General features: G+C 39.0%; 1 protein-coding gene across 1 annotated transcript in view; it reads right to left on the bottom strand.

The window, feature by feature from the left end:
• The window catches only part of ANKUB1 (ankyrin repeat and ubiquitin domain containing 1), a 28,969-nt gene extending 11,922 nt beyond the window's left edge, over positions 1-17,047 (bottom strand). Inside the window, exons 1-3 of the mRNA XM_049629743.1 lie at positions 16,672-17,047; positions 14,705-14,848; positions 6,369-6,585 (exon numbers count right to left, since the gene is read on the bottom strand). Of these exons, the coding sequence (XP_049485700.1) occupies positions 6,369-6,585; positions 14,705-14,848; positions 16,672-16,761 (451 nt within the window). The 5' untranslated portion in view covers positions 16,762-17,047. The remainder of the gene's footprint in view (positions 1-6,368; positions 6,586-14,704; positions 14,849-16,671) is intronic.
• Between the last annotated feature and the right edge of the window lie 826 nt (positions 17,048-17,873).

The following is a 17,873-nucleotide window of genomic DNA, read 5'->3' as shown; positions in this document are numbered from 1 at the left end:
GCTGTGAGAGCTGATGTCATTGGACAATCGGTAGATTGGCTGACTGCCTTTGAATCAATATGATGGCCTTGGCAGTAGGAACTGGGAATATGTGTGACTTGGCTTATCCATACATACCCTCAGGCCCAGACACATAGTAAGTTTATAATAAATACTTGCAGGTGTTTATTATCCTTGATGCAATAGATTTAGTTGCTCTGAAGCTTCTTGCTGTACTTAAACTTTCTTATTTAAAGGTTTGACTCCTATGGGTAGCACTGAAAACAAGGGACTTTAAACACTGTTCCAAGTACATTTATTTCATCTCCTGACTTAAGTGATTTGCTGTGTTTGTAGTTTACTATAAAAATTACCCATAGGGGCCCCTGGGTGGCTCAGTCAGTTGAGTGTCCAACTCTTGATTTTGGCTCAGGTCACGATTCCAGGGTCATGGGACCGAGAACCGCATCAGACTGTGTGCTGAGTTTGGAGCCTGCTTGAGATTCTCTCTCTCTCCCTTTGCCTCTCTGCCCCTGTCCCCAGCTCCTGCTCTCCCTCTCTCTTAAAAAAATTGTTATCCACGGATGAGCATTGAAAAGCCTGATTGACACTGTACCGCAGCCTCCTTGATCCTCTACAGCTGAGGCTGCACAGCTTCCATCTGAAGAGCCAGCCAAGCTCTAGGCCCAGGAAATAACCTTAATTCTAGTAAAAGGGAATATGTTAAGCCAGTAGCTAAGGTGGGAAGTTGGCATTTCTGTTCATCTGGCTCAGATATTGTCTCAGTTCTAGCAAGTTGCCTTTTTATCCCTCCTGACCAAGCCCCCACCTTGTGCCCCAGAACATGAATGTCAGTATCCTACTCTACCTTTTGGGTTTTAGGACTGAGGTTCATCCATTCTTTGAGCCTGGAGCTGAAGTTCCTACTCTGAACCCCAATCCCTGGGGTTAGATTTCTGTTATGTGTTGTCAGAGCCTCTGATGTCAACAACTAGCTTGTCTGGTTTGTCACCTCTTATGTAATTTATTTATTTATTCATTCACTCACTACTTTGATGCTATGCTATGGCTCGCCCACCAGGCCCCTGCTGGGTCACCCTGGGGTCAACTTCTGCCTTCCTAAATGTAGTTGCAGACTGATCTGTCTACCTATCTCAGGGATCCCACCAGCAAGACTCATTTGAGACTAACTCCCCTTTTCCTGGCCCACCTGCCCTTTCCTAAGTGGTTGCCTAGCATTAGGATCTCAGCTCTTCCTTGATCATCCTGTCCACTGTTGATGAACCCCGATTCTGAAAACTACAGAGAAGGCTATATGATTTAAATCCTCATCAGCAGTAGGGCACCTCCGTCGAGCCCTGTATTTTATTCTCCTTTAACTCCCTATCTGGGAACAATTGTTACACGTGTTTTAACTATTAATTTTAGTTCCTTGCAGTGAAGCAGTCCTCATTTCTGAAGGAACAAAGGTAACAATGGATGGTTTTTCTCTTAATGCACAACTTTTGAAAATCCAGAGAACTTCTAAGCAAGTTAACCATTTATTGGATAATCCTTCCATCCCAGTTGGTTTGTAATACTTCTTTTGTCACATATTAAATTTCTTCATAAGTTTAAGAATTCTGTTGGAAAAATAGAAATTTACTTGAAATATGCTATGTTGTAAATGGAAGTAAAACTAATGAGACCTAAGCTTCAGGACCTCTCACTATATGAGTTTTCTAATCCTCTCTTCTTAATTTTGAATTTTTTTCAAAGACCCCCCAAAATTGTATATGTTTATAAAACCTGGATCTGCTCACTCTCTACTTGCAAACCCATCACCATGCCAAGCCATTCAGGAAAGCAGGTATGAGCAACAGTGCCTGTTCTAGGGAATTGTCTTCAACTTCTCCCTATGTGGTCCCTGTATCCCAAGTTTCCGGATTCCTCATCCATACTTTGAGGTCAATATCTGCCTATCTGATCTGAGATTTTTCTTCCTGAATATGGAAATCATTTCCCTGGTGTGGGTTTCCCCTCGTGGGAAGCAAAACAACACATTTATCAGAAATTAAAGAGCATGAATAAAAGTAGGTGCCAATAAAAGTTGGCAGTATAAATTGTTGGAAAGAACCCAATCCTGAGTGTGTGATTATGATTTATTACCAGTATGACCTTGAGCTGGTCACTTAACTTCTTTGAACCTCATTTTTCTCATTTATAAAATGAATTAAAATAACATGTAGGTCTTCAAAGGGCCTAAGGGCTGGTAGCAGGGCCTTTGAGCCAGCTGAGATTTCAGGGTCTGAGCTGATAGGACCCTGCTCCTGGAATAGTCTCTGAGATACAATGTGCTCATTCTGGCCACGAATACATGCCACATGGCATTTATAGTGAAAAATACCAATGGCATCATTCTGTAAAGGAAAGGTATTCCTTCATTCACTTATTTGTAAGGCACAGTTGTTCCAGAAAGGATTAATGTCAGTTTGTAAGCATATAGAAAATATAGACAGAGTAACTAGCAAACAAGCACATAGATAAGCAAGAGGAAAGCAAAAGCCAGGATAGAGATTTAAGAACTAGAAATGAGGCTCGTGGTGCCTGGGTGGCTTAGTTAAGCATCTGACTTCAGCTCAGGTCATGATCTTGCGGTTCATGAGTTCAAGCCCTGCATTGGGCTCTGTGCTGACAGCTCAGAGCCTGGATCCTGCTTCAGATTCTGTGTCTCCCTCTCTCTGCCCCTCTCCTGCTTGCACTCTCTCTCTCTCTCAATAAAAAATAAATATTTAAAAATTAAAAAAAAAAACCAGAAATGAGGTTAAAATGAACATATAAATGTCCCATACACATTGATACAAGAAAAGGTGGGTGTGGGTGTGGGTGTGTGGGTGTGTGTTGTACCTATATGATGTACCAATAAGCCTCAAGTCACAAAATCACAAATATTAGAGAATGTTTAGCTTTGGCAAATTCTTGATAAGTTAATCATTAAATATTCTATCACCAAAAACATCCTTTATCCTCTAATTACTTATCTTTTTTTTTAATCCCTGAAATCTTTCTGTCTCCATCCTCTTTATTAAAACTGCTCTGAGCTCACCAGTGACCTTTAAGCCAAATCAAAAAGTTTTTCTCAGACATTGTCTTTGGCCTTTTACCAGCATCCTGAAAACAGTCTCTTCCTTGTCATCTGTGACAATGCAAAGTCCCAGTTCCCTCCCACTTCTGACAACTTTGCATGTCTCCTTTTCTGACTCCTCTTCTGTCTACTTGCCCTGACTTCAGCATGTCCTGACCACTGGCCTTTGGCCCTTGACATGTTCCTTTCTGTACTTACTCTCTCAGGAAAGCACGTCTCCTAGGGCTTGGCCCCTGACCCATGGGCAGGATGCCTATAGCAGTATCTGCTAACCCAACCCATCATTAAGCCCTCACACCATATTTGTCATGGAGGAGAATTAGACGATGTCACATGTACTTACAACTTTGCTACCAACTAGCAGAGTAACTTTTAGGAAATAAACCGTACTCTCTGAGTTTCTTTATATCTAAAGTTCAGGACCCAAAGCATAAGCTCCTTTTCCCAAATTTCACCACCACCGTCCTAGTGTCGGAGCCTTGGTGCTTCCCTCTTCTTAAATGTGATTCAGCCTGACATCCTGTCTCTACTTCCTGGGTTTCTCAGATTCATCTCTTCTGTTGCTAGTGGAATTGGTTAATACTGGGATTCTCAGAAAGCCTGTTGGCATATCACCTTGCTTCTCTCTTCACTCCTATCTGTATCTCATGCTGCTTGCTACCAGATTAAACTTCTGCTAAAACATTTCTGTTCCAGAATGTACGTGGCTATGGTGGCAAGCATATTAAGCTTACATATTAAGCTCTGTTGCCTCACCCCTAAGACCCTTCTCAATCTGACCCCAGTTGTGTTTCCTGTTGGTCTCAGTGAGGCTCCTCCACTCTTTGGAACAGTCTCCTGATATTTGTCTTCCCTGGATTAAACCCATGTTTGTGAACCTGTGGCTTGTGTTTTTCTTTTGGCTCAGAAGCCTGGAATGTCTTCCCTTCTTCATTTCAGATGATTATCTTTGTGTGCTCACACCCAGCATTCTCCAGAATGCCTTCCCTTGAGCCCTTCAGCCTACACTGAGCTGACTTATTGGATTATAACTAAATATATGTGCATGCCTTCTTTCTACCACTTTATTATAAATGCTTGGAGTGCAGAAGCAGTTCTGCATCTCTCTATATGAGCTAGTAAGTATTTCCAGACTAAATGAACTATTGAAGGCCTTGATTTTTTTTTAAGTTTATTTCTTTATTTTGAGAGAGAGAGAGAACACAAGTGGGGTAGGGACAGATATAGAGGGAGAGAGAATTCCAAGCAGGCTTTGCGCTGTCAGCACAGAGCCCGACGCAGGGCTTGAACTCACAAATGGCGAAATCATGACCTGACCCAAGATCAAGAGTTGGATGCTTAACGAGCTGAGCCCCCCAGGCACCCCTGAAGTCCTTGATTTTCTTTTTTTTTTTTAAATTTTTTTTTCAACGTTTTTTATTTCTTTTTGGGACAGAGTGAGACAGAGCATGAACAGGGGAGGGGCAGAGAGAGAGGGAGACACAGAATCGGAAACAGGCTCCAGGCTCCGAGCCATCAGCCCAGAGCCCGACGCGGGGCTCGAACTCACGGACCGCGAGATCGTGACCTGGCTGAAGTCGGACGCTTAACCGACTGCGCCACCCAGGCGCCCCGAAGTCCTTGATTTTCAATATGAGCTTGACTGTTTCTCAGAAGCCTTCTGATTTTCCACTGTCTTTAGAAAGGGGTCAGTTTTCAACTCTTGATAGCATCAGGGATGACTCATTGACTGGGAAGGGGAGAACCTGGAAGACAGACTGATCATAACTCCTTTACCCTCTAGTTAAAAAAGGTGGACTAGCTATTGAGGAACACTAGGGATGCTTTGCACAAAGATATGAAGCAGCCCAAAGACTTTTCCTCCCTTCTCTTTGAGGCTCTTCTTTCCTTGCCTCTCCTCCTATGGCCTGTGTTCTAATGGTGGCCAAAGCAGTCTACTCTGGTCATACTCGAGCCCCTAGAACCTGACATTTGAAAACCATCATTCCTATGGGGTCATTTTGGGAGGCCTGGGTTATCCTTGACACATCCTGAGCAAATCATTTAACCATTTGGAATATTTTTGCTTTCTTTAAATCTATAAAAATTGGAGGTTAGACCAAGCCATTTCTAAATTCTCTTCTAGCTGTAAACTGTCATATCATAATCTGAGTACCATAGGCCTGAAGAGCAGTCACCCTAATTTTCTCATGTATCCTTTTATGTTTCATTAAATAACTAGATCATAAGTTGCTTGGGGACAAATGCCTCTTGTGTGTCCTTACTCACATAAGCCTCCACCATCTTCTGGGCAGGGCTGATCTCTTAGCAAGCATGCAGACTGGCATGTGCTTTACTGTGAGGTACTCTCAGGACAAATCCCAGAACATCACTTCCTTTGGTCAAAAACAGGATGATAAATGATGTCAAAAGTTTTGAGAGCCTCAATTAAAGTACCATGAAAGAATTAGCAAATATAAGAGTCAAGAGAAATAACAATAAATGAAAATTTAGCAGTTATAAAAAGCAAAACTGCCTAATTCAATGATGTTTACAAAGCCCTACTATAAATTGGGAGAAGTCCAATTCCATTGCAACAAATGTGACAACACAACGTTACCTAAACTTCTGCTAATTATCACAAAGATTCATTCACCTCAAGCAAGAATCTCTGTAAGGTTTGAACCATTTTCCAATAGAGTTAAAACAATCTGATGGTCCTTTGATTTTGTCTTCATGGTATATGGCTACAGCAGTCACAACCTGGAAGTACAATATTTAAATAAATGTTGTAATGTGTCCATCAGGGATGAATGCCAGCTCACTAATCTGTACATCAGGATGAATGCCTGCACAGTATCTGCTTCATGCTGTTTAAAAGATTAACGTAACTGATAATATCTTAAAATAAGATTGCAAGTCTCACATGCTACCATTCGTGTTAAAAAGGAGAAAAAGAACGTGTATTTGAACTTCCTTCTATGTATTCTTGAAATATATTTTGAAAGAGAGACATATAAATTGGTCTGAGTTTTGCTCTTCTATCCCGAGGATATTAACAAGTTATCCTACTTTGAGAAAAGAGAACAAGACTTGGCAGGGCTATGAGACCTTTCTTATTTCTTAGTCTACAGACCCAGCTACCAGAGAGGTGTATTGATAATTTACATCCCCACTGAGGTTACAGAAGTTTTAGTTTGGAAACAATTCCTCCATTTGTTGCAAATCTGGTATCGAAGAACCCTAGTGCTGAGCAGTAGTTAGTATCAAATATAGTGGGCAGTACCGATGTCTGTTTGGTAGTCCCTGAGGGTGTTGCAGTCATACATCTCCATTCCGTTTGGGGTCCGGAGACAGAAGACACTCACGGGAAAGCCACATCTCAGAGCTACCAGTGTTCTCAGATCAGACACTTTTTTACTAAGAAGGGAGATGTTCTCCATCATTGGCATTGTCTCTTGGGTCACAGCATTGAACACATAGAGAGTTGGCTTATCTTCTTCCTAAGGGGAAAGAGAAGGAGGGAACTTAAGAATAAGCACTGTCTTGGGGTTGGAGCAAGGGAAAAACGTTTCGGAGGGTGGCCCTAAGTGCCTGTAACTTCCATGATGTGGGTGCTAAGGATGAGGGCAAAGGCCAGTTAGGTTCCCTGGCTTCTGGTCTAACTCTTGTTCTTCTGTCCCAAGGATATTAAGGAGTCCTCCTGCTTTGAGTAGCATAAAGAAGACTTGGCAGGGCTTTGAGACCCCTTTTTTTAGTCGACAAACCCAGATACACAAGAGGCATGTTGATAATTTATATCCAAGCTGCACTTATGGAGGTGTTGGTTGAGAAACAACTCCACTGTTACGTTGTGCATTGATTTGGAAATACTGTGGATTCTTCGGGGCACTTGCATGGCCCAGTTGGTTAAGCGTCTGACTCTTGATTTTGGTTCAGGTCATGATCTCACGGTTGTGGGATCAAGCCCTGCATCAGGCTCTGCACTGACAGCATGGAGCCTGCTTGAGATTCTCTCTCTCCCACTCTCTCTGCCCCTCACATTCATGTTTTCTCTTTCTCTCTTTTTTTTTCTCAAAATAAATAAACATTTAAAAAAAAGAAATACAATGGATTCTAAACCTTTGGTCAGTTTTTAAAATCCTTTCTAAGAGGTTGTCTCTAAGGAATGGAACCAAGTTCAAGATTGGGGGGATAGTTGGCTTATCATTTTATGCTTTTCATTGTCTGTATGGTTTGACTTAAAAAAAAAACAAACGTGTATTTATTTTTACTCTTTAAAAAGGGAAGTTCTAAATATAAGTGAAAATTTTCCTTTTTTCTTTTTCTTTTGCAATCCAAATAGGAAAGCAAGTGGCACTGATGGATCTGAAGCAGAGTTAAAATGGAAACTTTGGGGAAAATGTTCATTCTCCTGTTAACAACAGGTGAATCAAGCCAAACTAAAACTAAAAACACAGGAAACGGGAAATGTGAAGGGGGCGAAGAGAAGACTATTAACATTTTCACTCTTCTAACAAAAAAAGTGAAATTGACTTTACTTCCTCTTTATCGGATTCAGGACAATCATTTTTTTCCTCGAAGGCTTCTTGTTGGCTTGGCAGATTTGGATGCACAGTGCTGCCACTGTAACATGGGACTCTTGGGTCTTAAGTAAAACTGAGAAGGGGGCTCCAGCCAGTCATTGCTCTCTTGTTCAGCCTCTGTTCTTCTCTCCCTTTCTCCTATCAAAATTTATTTCTGGATTCCCCAGGAGCCCCTCCCTGTTTCAGGCTCATAATACGTTATATTCATTCCCCTCCTCCCAGGTCACACATTGCCATGATATAATCAACATGCAGATCTCTCTGAAAGAGGCTTTAAAAGAGTAATGAATGTTATTAATGAACATTTAGGCTTCAAAGCTTTGATCTGGGGCCCATTTCAGTGACTCAAATCACCAGAAACAGGTTCTGGCCCTCTGTTTCCTGAGTCTGAAGTGCTTAGAACAGTTTTACTCAATAGCTTCTCATAAATCTGCTCAGTAAAAATTGAAAGGACATAGGTAGGATTCACCCTTTCCCTTTCGCCATGTTTATGTTTTCCTATGGCTGCATTAAAGACCAACCTAATCCATGTGATACATATAGGTAGGAAGAAATTCTATGAAAACTGAATAAAAAGAGTGGGGGGGGGGAGAAAAATTATATTTTAGATAATAGCTGTTCCTTATTTCTTTTATGATTACTCTGATTTCTTGTTAGCCCTTGGTACCGATACTAATTTATAGTTAAAATTAAATGTGTAATGTGGAAACAAAATAGCAAAGGCCCAAGTCACTCTTAATGGCTAACTAGCAATTACATAATGTTACAGAGTTAAGTTAAAAAGGAGCTTCTAATAATATGAATAAACACAAGCATCTATAACCTAGGTATACATAAAGCTCTGAAACAAGTAATAAGTTAGAATTGCAAAATATACGGCAATGTTTAGATGAAAATCAAAAGTGTAAATAAGAAAATATTATTATTAATGAAGCCAGGTTCTTAAGTTGCAAGAAAATTAACACCTACAGAATTTGTTATTTTATTTATTTATTTATTTTGAGTTTGTTCTTTCTTTTCTTTTTTTTTTCTTTTTTCTTTTCTTTTTTTTTTTTTTTTTAGCACCCAGGAACTTCCCAGGCCCATTTAATTCATAATGTATCTGGAATATAGTTCTCTTTGTAATATTTTAACTCTATTTATCTATCATTTTATAAACCTTATTTTTGTAAAAAAGCTCATTTTAAGTTCTAATGAGGCAGACCAATATTGGAGACACTTCTTCATGTTGGTTATTTGGAGGGGGAGCAGGTAGGTGCTGATTAATAGCAACTTGCCAACTCATTCTATCTACATAAGAAAAGCCATCTCTCTAGCTCTATGATGCCACTCCTCAAATTTTCTAAAGGGAACACTGGTAGTTATACTCAAGGAAGTCAGATGTTATTAAATAAACAATACTACTGCAAATAATTGTTGAACATACATAAAATTAGATTTTTCCCTTTACAAATAAACCAAGACACCATGGTAGGTAGGAGGTACAGACAAAATGTCTTATTTTTCAATAAAAACAAATACATAGATCTACTTCATGGTAATAATTCCACTTTTGTCTTAAGAAACCAAGTGCAAACTCACTGTAAAAACATGTGCATTACCAATAAAATAGGAAAAGTTAAAGAGAAACAGATGGAAATAAAACAAAAGTTAATGCAAGTTTTGAACACTGCTATACATTTTCTACAAGTTCTGCTTTTTTAGATTTTGTTCTTCTGGAGTTGCAGCACTAAAAAAGCAGAAACTTGCCCCAGTGATTCCTGAGTAGATGAAAAGAGGAAATAAATAATGTTTGCTTTTCATAAGAGACTCTTAAAAACTGAGAACAAACTGAGGGTTGATGGGGGGTGGGAGGGAGGGGAGGGTGGGTGATGGGTATTGAGGAGGGCACCTTTTGGGATGAGCACTGGGTGTTTTATGGAAACCAATTTGACAATAAACTTCATATATTGAAAAAAATAAATAAATAAAATAAAACCTCCTAACCAACCACAAAAAAAAAATAATAATAATAATAATGTTTGCTTTTGTTGAACTGAATGAATTCGAGATGTCTTCATAAACATCTTAACCTCATAAACTTCTTTTGTATGAAAATCATCCTGCAGACGTTATACTTGAATTCTAGGACACTGAATTCAAATACCTTTCTTCACCAAATTCTTTACATATTATTCTTTATGGCTTATCTTTAAAAAAATAGACATTTTTTAGAACAATGTTTTGTTTGTAAATTATACTTTTTTTAAGTTAAATTTTTTTAAATTTAAGTGATCTCTACACCCCACATGGAGCTTGAACTCATGACCCCAAGATCAAGAGTCACTTGCTCCTCCAACTGAGCCAGCCAGCCACCCCTCATTTGTAAATTCTACATTTTTAAGAAGCATATTTATACATTTTTTGTGTGTGTCAAGTATATTTAAAATCTAAAGTCACATATTATGTGTCTCCTGGATTTTGGTGTTTATATGTTGAGTGCCTTTCAAAAGCTAAAGGTATAGTAACTTGAATCAATTTTAGGACTTGTAATATATTTTAAGCTTCTCCAACTTGTCTAATAGACATTTACTCAATACTACCACAATTAATCTGATCTCTTACCGTAAAATAACATTCCAAGGATGCCCGAAAGGAATAACTAAGCTTTAACGCCATCCCTTGGTTGGTAGAAATATGGTGAGAGAAGGAGGCAGGGAACCCAGAAGGAGTGTCAGGGAGGCTGAGCCCACCTCACATGGTAGAAGGTGTGACCTGTCAAAGATTTGCTTGTTAGCCCCCTTTGCAGTAGGTCCTGGACATGTGACCAGGATGCTCCTAATCAGGCCTACCCATCCAGCCCTACTTTGAATTAGGGGCCAGTAAGGCAGAGCAGGAACAGACACAGGGAATCCTCTGTGGCAGTGGCAGATCTGAGGCATTGCTGCTGTGTCCAGGACCTGCTTCAAGGGCTTAGAGGTAGCCGAAGTGGTAGCTTTCCTGGACTAGTCCTAGGGCCTGATTAAGACATTGTTTTTGGCTCCATAATCTCTGAGCCTGATTCTTCAGTCTTTCTGTCAAGACTGTGAACTTCCCAGTAGCCTTTCAATATGTTTATTTTCTGCTTCAATTGTCCAGGGTTTGTTTCTGCTGCTTGCAGCTAAGAACCCTGATGCTAGATAAGAAAATTTAGGGCAAGGATGCAGGAGCACCTTGCCGTGAGGGTAGAGTGGGAGAGAGATGCCACAGTAAGGGAGGGAATCCAAACCCTGAAATGCATCTCAATACCTTGCTATACCATTTCTGATAACACTCATATACCTTCTTGTTAATTTTCACACTCTACCTCTCAAGGCCTTTGTCAACTTATTTATTCAACACCTATTTACAGAAAGCCTCATATGCCAGGTGCTATTCCAGGCAGTGGGTGCCAACAAAACTCAAGCAATAGTTTCCACAATAACACTGGTTGGAGTGAAGGGGGCAAGTGCGATAGCATTTCTGCATGTCTGACAACCTAGGCCTTTCCACTGCATCATGCCACGGTTTACCAGATGAATGGGCAGCAATGAATGGGCAGGACTGACTCCTGTGTTAATAGAACTTGGATATATGTGTTATAGAAGATAACATCTATGGTTTCTGTAGTTTTTTCCCAAAGAAGAAAAAACTAATACAATGTTCCTTCCCCACTATTCTCATATCACCTCCTCATTCACTTTTCCAAATGGGTCTACATTACCATTAAAGGAGAACGTGTAATACACAAGGAAGCTGGGAAATATATTGACTATTTAAAAAATGTATTTAAGAGCAGATCACCTCTTAATTTATCAGAAGTCTTTTCCTCTTTTCACACAAGCAAGCCTTGTAATTCACACAAAAATATAAGCACGATAAAGAAACCAAATATTTTGGATTTGTTTCGTAATATCTACTTGTAGTTTTTTAAAAAAGAAAGTTGTTTACTTGGCAAGTTTTTAAACTTTGCAAAAACATTTGTTTCTCATCTTGGTATGTCTAAGTTGTACCAAAATAAATGAAGAGCCTCTAGCTTTTCAAGATTCTCAGAAGGTAAAACTAATTGCGTGAAGTACCATAGTTAAATAGGAAAGGTACTGCTTAAATTTGTATACATCTAATTATGCAATAAAGCAACAACATGACTTAGAATGCAGCCTTGTGTTAGTTACTTAAGATAGATTAAACAGCACAGAACTGGTCTGACTGCATTCTCTGAGGCATGGGATATTTTCATCATGTATTTTTGTTGTTGTAAACCCATTTGGACTGTTATTATTCATACACAGTAAATGGTGTGGACTTTTGAAATAGGCCTGTTTTATCATCTAATCTAAACAGGAACTAAGGCAGGATAAAAACCAATATTTATGGCTTTTGCAGGTAAATCTCTTCTTTCAGATTCAAGATACTGTTTTTCTCCTAAAACCAGTGATACGAACTTCTCTCAATGTGATTCTACTGGAGAAAGTGAAGATTAAGATCAGTAAGATTTCCATTGAACTTGAGAGTTTTTAATTAAACCCTATGTGCTGGCCAGTCCTGTGATGCATAATTAGCTTCTGCCTCTCTTGGGTAAACCCATTTTACCTCTCTACTCTTTTTTTTTTTTTTTTCCATTAGGAGTTTAAACTCCAGAGAAAGGTTTGAGTTCAGTGTGAAGACAGCTTGCATCACTGTGATAGATGATGCTTTATTGCCAGAATTTATAAAATATTTTTGTAAGTAAAACTATGAAATGGATTGCATCGAGGGAGGGAAACTGAGGGGCCAAAGGTAGGAGGAAGACTTTTTACTGTATATATACTTTTTGTATCTTTTATCTATGTGAGTGTACTACCTGGTCAAAAGTACATAAAAGGAAGAATTTTTTAAATAAGGAAAATAAAGCCAGTGCCGAGTTAAGTAATAGTATTTTATTCATACTCTTAACACACATTATCTACGTCCCTAAACAGCTGTGGCTCAATCCATCTCTTCCAGCCAGCTCAAATATTAGTAATAAACTTATACCACTATCTCCAGGTAAACAAACAACATATCTCAAACATCATTCTTGGCACTGGAAAATTCCAGCACATTTTAAAGAGTTTATCCTGTACATTACCAAAAACATAGTATATGAGTATATTTAAAGACATGAGGAAAGACATTTAAGAAATGAGATTGGGGAAAAAAAAGAAATGAGATGGAATTTAGTCTACCCAAAAGAGTATTATACTATAATTATTTTAGTGCAGAGGGAGAAAAGAAGTCAGAGTTATTTTTATTTATCTTTTTGGTAATTAAGCAGTCTTCAAGAATATAACAATAACACATGAATAAGTGCTCATAAAACATTAAAAACACATATACAAATATGTTATTTTTATTTACATAAATGAGATCATTCAATGCTTATTTTTCTGTGACCTGTTTTTACTACTTAGTAGTAAATATTGTATTTTTTATTTTTATTTTTATTTTTTTAAAGTTTTTAATGTTAATTTATTTTTGAGAAAGAGAGAGAGAAAGAGTGCAAGCAGGGGAGGAGCAGAGAGAGAGGAGACACAGAATCTGAAGCAGGCTCCGGGCCTTGAGCTGTCAGCACAGAGCCTGACGTGGAACAGTGAGATCATGACCTGAGCCGAAGTTGGACACTTAACCAACTGAGCCACCCAGGCGCCCCAGTAGTAAATATTCTAGAGTATTTTTTTTAAACATAGACTCTCCACTTAGTCAATCAATAAAACATATTAAAAAACAAAAAGAATTAGCTTTGGCTATCATAAACATTTTTTAAGTGCTAAATATGAGAAAATTAGTGCCCCATTTAGCAGAGAATGTGTACTTAGTTGCTTAGTTTCTTGAGGATCATGTTTTCATTTGGGGTAAAGAACTATTATTGAATCATATTTCTTCCCTAGAGATCAGCTCTTAAACTCTTTAGGCCACCTGTCTCTAAGAAATTGTCAGAAGTTAAGGATCCTCCACCCAGAAAATCTCCAGGCACATAATTTTGCTTATTTTGCAATTTTAGGGTTTTGTAAAGTGCTTAAGTACCCCCAATTAAGCACCACTAATTAAGGGCACTATAAATGGAAAAGGCTGTCTCTGGGGTATGTACACATAATTAATGAAGGGCTACTCTCACTGGATTTGGATGTAGAAACTGCCCCTTCATTTAAAAATTTTTTTTTAAAATTTTTAATGTTTATTTCTGAGAGAGAGAGAGAGAGAGAGAGAGAGACAGTGCAAGTGGAGGAGAGGCAGAGAGAGAGAGGGAGACACAGAATCTCAAGCAGGTGCCAGGCTCTGAGCTGTCAGCACAGAGCCTGACGTGGGGCTTGAACCCACGAACTGTGAGATCATGAACTGAGCTGAAGTTGGACACTTGACTGAGCCACCCAGGTGCCCATCCCCCCGCTTCATTCTTACAGTTACTGAGAATTTCTTCCTTTCCTCACTCCACTGCCCCTAATCCATTGTGGACCCATGGAAGTGATTGAATTTTCCTTCCACATCAATATTCCAGATCTACGCCTTGGCCTTATTCTGATATTTGTAAGTGGGTTGTTCTGGGATAACTGTTTGGAGCAGCAACAAAGGGGATAGAGGAGGGAAGGGAGAGAAGGAGTAAACAAGGGGAACTCTATCCAGACTCCACACCTTATTTCCCCTTACAGCAGAAATAAGACCAGTTAGACAAATGAAAGACAGGAGAAGGCAAGAAAAGTTCTTCCTAAGTTATGAAATTACTTTTGTTGAATTATCCACACTTTACTCAAAATGAAGTAGGTATCTTGGAGAAATGCTATTCTGGGGGCACCTGGGTGGCTCAGTCGGTTAAGCTTCTGACTGTAGCTCAGGTCATGATCTCGCGGTCCATGAGTTCGAGTCCCGCCTCGGGCTCTGTGCTAACAGCTCAGAACCTGGAGCCTGCTTCAGATTCTGTGTCTCCCTCTCTCTCTGCCCCTTCCCTGCTGATGCTCTGTTTCTCTCTATCTCTCAAAAATAAGTAAACGTTAAAAAAAAAATGTTATTCTGATCACCATACCTTAACAAAGCATTTGAGAGTTGAACAAAAAGATATTCCAACATCCGCAAGACTCCAGCTGTCCTTTAGGGCTGCTCCAGCATACATCAGCTCCAGATACCGCCTGCCTTGTTCATCTTCAGAGAGAGGAATGTGGAAATAATCCTTAAAAATCAATAGCACTTTATCAAAGCAGTGTATCTCCACGTTACTAGACCCGCAATATAATCTCTTTTCTTTTATGTTTTTTTCCCCCACTGAGAATTATAAAATTATTTTGGACAGAGGAAGAGGTATTAGACAGGAGCTCTTAACTTGGAGTCTAGAGATCTCCACAAAAGTTTACGGATAGAATTTAGTTGGGAAAAACTGTATTTTATTTTTATTAACTCTAAATTAACCTGAGATTATATATATAGGCAACAAACTACTGTGTATATAGGCAACAAACTAAAGAAACAGTGGTTGGCTATATCTGTGACTTTGTCACCAGTAGAAGTCATAGCTATTTTCATATCACGCTATAGTTGTTGCAGAAATCTCAAAATATTATACTGATCACTACTTTGAAATTACAAGTTATTAGATGAATTGCTAAAATTTGTCAATATGTTAAGTCCACCATATCACAAATTTGGTTTTTAAAAAAATATGAATGTATGTATGTATGTATGTATGTATTTATTTTGAGAGAGAGAGCATGCATGCATGTGAACAGGGAAGGGACAGAGGGAGAGAGAGAGAATCTTAAGCAGACTGCATGCCCAGCATGAAGCCCGACACAGGGCTCGATCCCACAACCCCGAGATCATGACTTGAGCTGAAATCAAGAGTTGGATGCTGAACCAACTGAGCCACCCAGGCACCCCACAAATTTGTTTTGTAATGTTTGCAAATCATATTTCAATATAGCTTGTTTCCTTTTCTTTGTATGTATTTTATTGTATGCATTTAAAGACATTCTGAGGGGGGCGCCTGGGTGGCTCAGTCGGCTGAGTGTCCGACTTCAGCTCAGGTCATGATCTCACGGTCCCTGAGTTCGAGCCCCGCATCGGGCTCTGTGCTGACAGCTCAGAGCCTGGAGCCTGCTTCGGATTCTGTGTCTCCCTTTCTCTCTGCCCCTCCCCCGTTCATGCTCTGCCTCTCTCTGTCTCAAAAATAAACATCAAAAAATTAAAAAAAAAAATAAAGACATTCTGAGGAATCCATAGGCTTCATCAGACTGCCAAAGGATTCATGACATAGGAAGATTAAGACCCTCTGTGTTAGAAGATCTAGATTTCAGTAATCATAGTAATCTACTAAATATCATGTGACTGCGATTCAATAAATGCTCCTCAGCAAATAGAAATGATCATCTCGAAGTTAACTACTATCTGATGGTCAGGACCTAAACATTTGTCTTAAGTTCCCATTTTAGAGGGGATATTTCTAAAAATTTATGAGATACTGAATCCAAATTATTTCTTATCCTGGTTCTGTAATCATAAGTAAAATGGTCAGCCTCTCTGAGCTTCAGTTTCCCTGGTTGCAAAATGAGGCTATCGCTCAGAAGTTGTCTATAGTCCTCTCCACCTCAAAAATCTTTTGGATCTTTCTAGTTACTTGTTCACCAAATGGGCCATCTGTCTGACAATTGGCATGCTCTACTTATATAGTTTAGAGTTAATGCCCTGTTTTTGTCCTTTTATGAAGAATTGCAATAATACTACCTGGCCAGTGCACAACCCACACATTTCATAAAGAGAAGTCAAACTTTTTTTTTTTCCTGAGAATTTACTGACTCAGTTTGCTTCCTGTCTAACGCCTCCATGGTTACTATATTCTTATCAAACTGTTATGTAAGCAAATAATGATATTTTCAAATAGTTTTAGTTCCCTGTTTGCTGGAAACGTACCTAATAGTATCTCTGCCCCATGTACAGTTTAAATTTATTGCATAGTTAAAATTAGTATACATCTTAGTGGCTTAGGGACAAAGCACATACCTTTATCATCAGCTTGACAGCCTCCACAGTTTCATCTGCTGAAACATCAAATGGTTCAAAAGATCCCTCAAAGGCTATGAAAATCCTCATTCTCTCAACAAACAAACAACCCTGCAACTTTTTTCAAAGAATTGGATAGCTGGAAAAATTCCAATTCACAATTAAGGACAAAAACGATGGCCAGAGGCAGCTGTTACTATCTAGCTTGAAAGTTGAGTGGAGAGAATGTGAAGAGACAAGTCCTGCTGTATCAGTATTGGGTAACACAGACAACAGCTGCATTGGAGGAAATGTTTCTCTACAAATGGCAGTCAACAACCACCTTGTTCCGATATTACAGAAGCCAACAAACTTGACAATGGTTGGGGCAAGTGTGAACAAGATCAAACATGTAATACAGAAATGCCACACATAAATTACACTTTTGTGATGTGACCATCATTCACTGACTCTTGAATTTTTACTCAAGTGCAGCTGATTGAAAGACCCTTCAAAATAGATACGTGATTGGGATGTACTGGCAAGCAGTAAAGCATGTTTAAACAGAGTTGATTTTATTGAATGTGATAATCCTGAAAGTTCTCTGTAAATAACTCTGAGCTGATGCATTCTGGTTTCCTTAACAACTTTGTGTACTTGTTCCCTGGCAGTATTTCTAATCCCGCCATGGGGTACAGAACAATGCCCACTTGCACCAGGGAGATGAATGCAGAGGCAAATGACTGTGGTTTTCCCTTTGCATCTCTGTAATGGAATCTTTCCACTAGCAACACGATATAGTTGTATGTCTTTTAGTCCTTGCCTTCATGTTATTTAGAACAATTTACCATTGTTATTTTCTTCAACTTCCCTTAGCATTGGTGGAAAATATTTCAAACTCTATTCAATAAATGAGAAAAGATATTAAGCACCATTTCTCAAGTTTATAGAGTAAGCCTTGTACTGGATGGAACTTAATTCTAAGGCTCTCCCAGTATGATAAACTTGGTTTACTGCTGTTATGTCTGATTATTTGTGTGTATAAATCTTGTGTTCTTCCTCCATTTCCTCCTCATCTACAGCAGAATCCTCATCTTGCATTGCTTTGTATTCTTAACAGCATTTAGCACAATGTGAGTCACATGATAGATGCTCCATAAATATTAACCTGTTAGTTGATTCCATTGTGATTTCCAACCTGAATTCCAACCATAAGAAATTTG

The sequence above is a fragment of the Panthera uncia genome, chromosome C2 (assembly GCF_023721935.1).
Source record: "Panthera uncia isolate 11264 chromosome C2, Puncia_PCG_1.0, whole genome shotgun sequence".
Lineage (NCBI taxonomy): Eukaryota > Metazoa > Chordata > Mammalia > Carnivora > Felidae > Panthera > Panthera uncia.
Note: the sequence above shows the minus strand (reverse complement) of the source record. Positions and strands in the feature narration are given on the sequence as shown.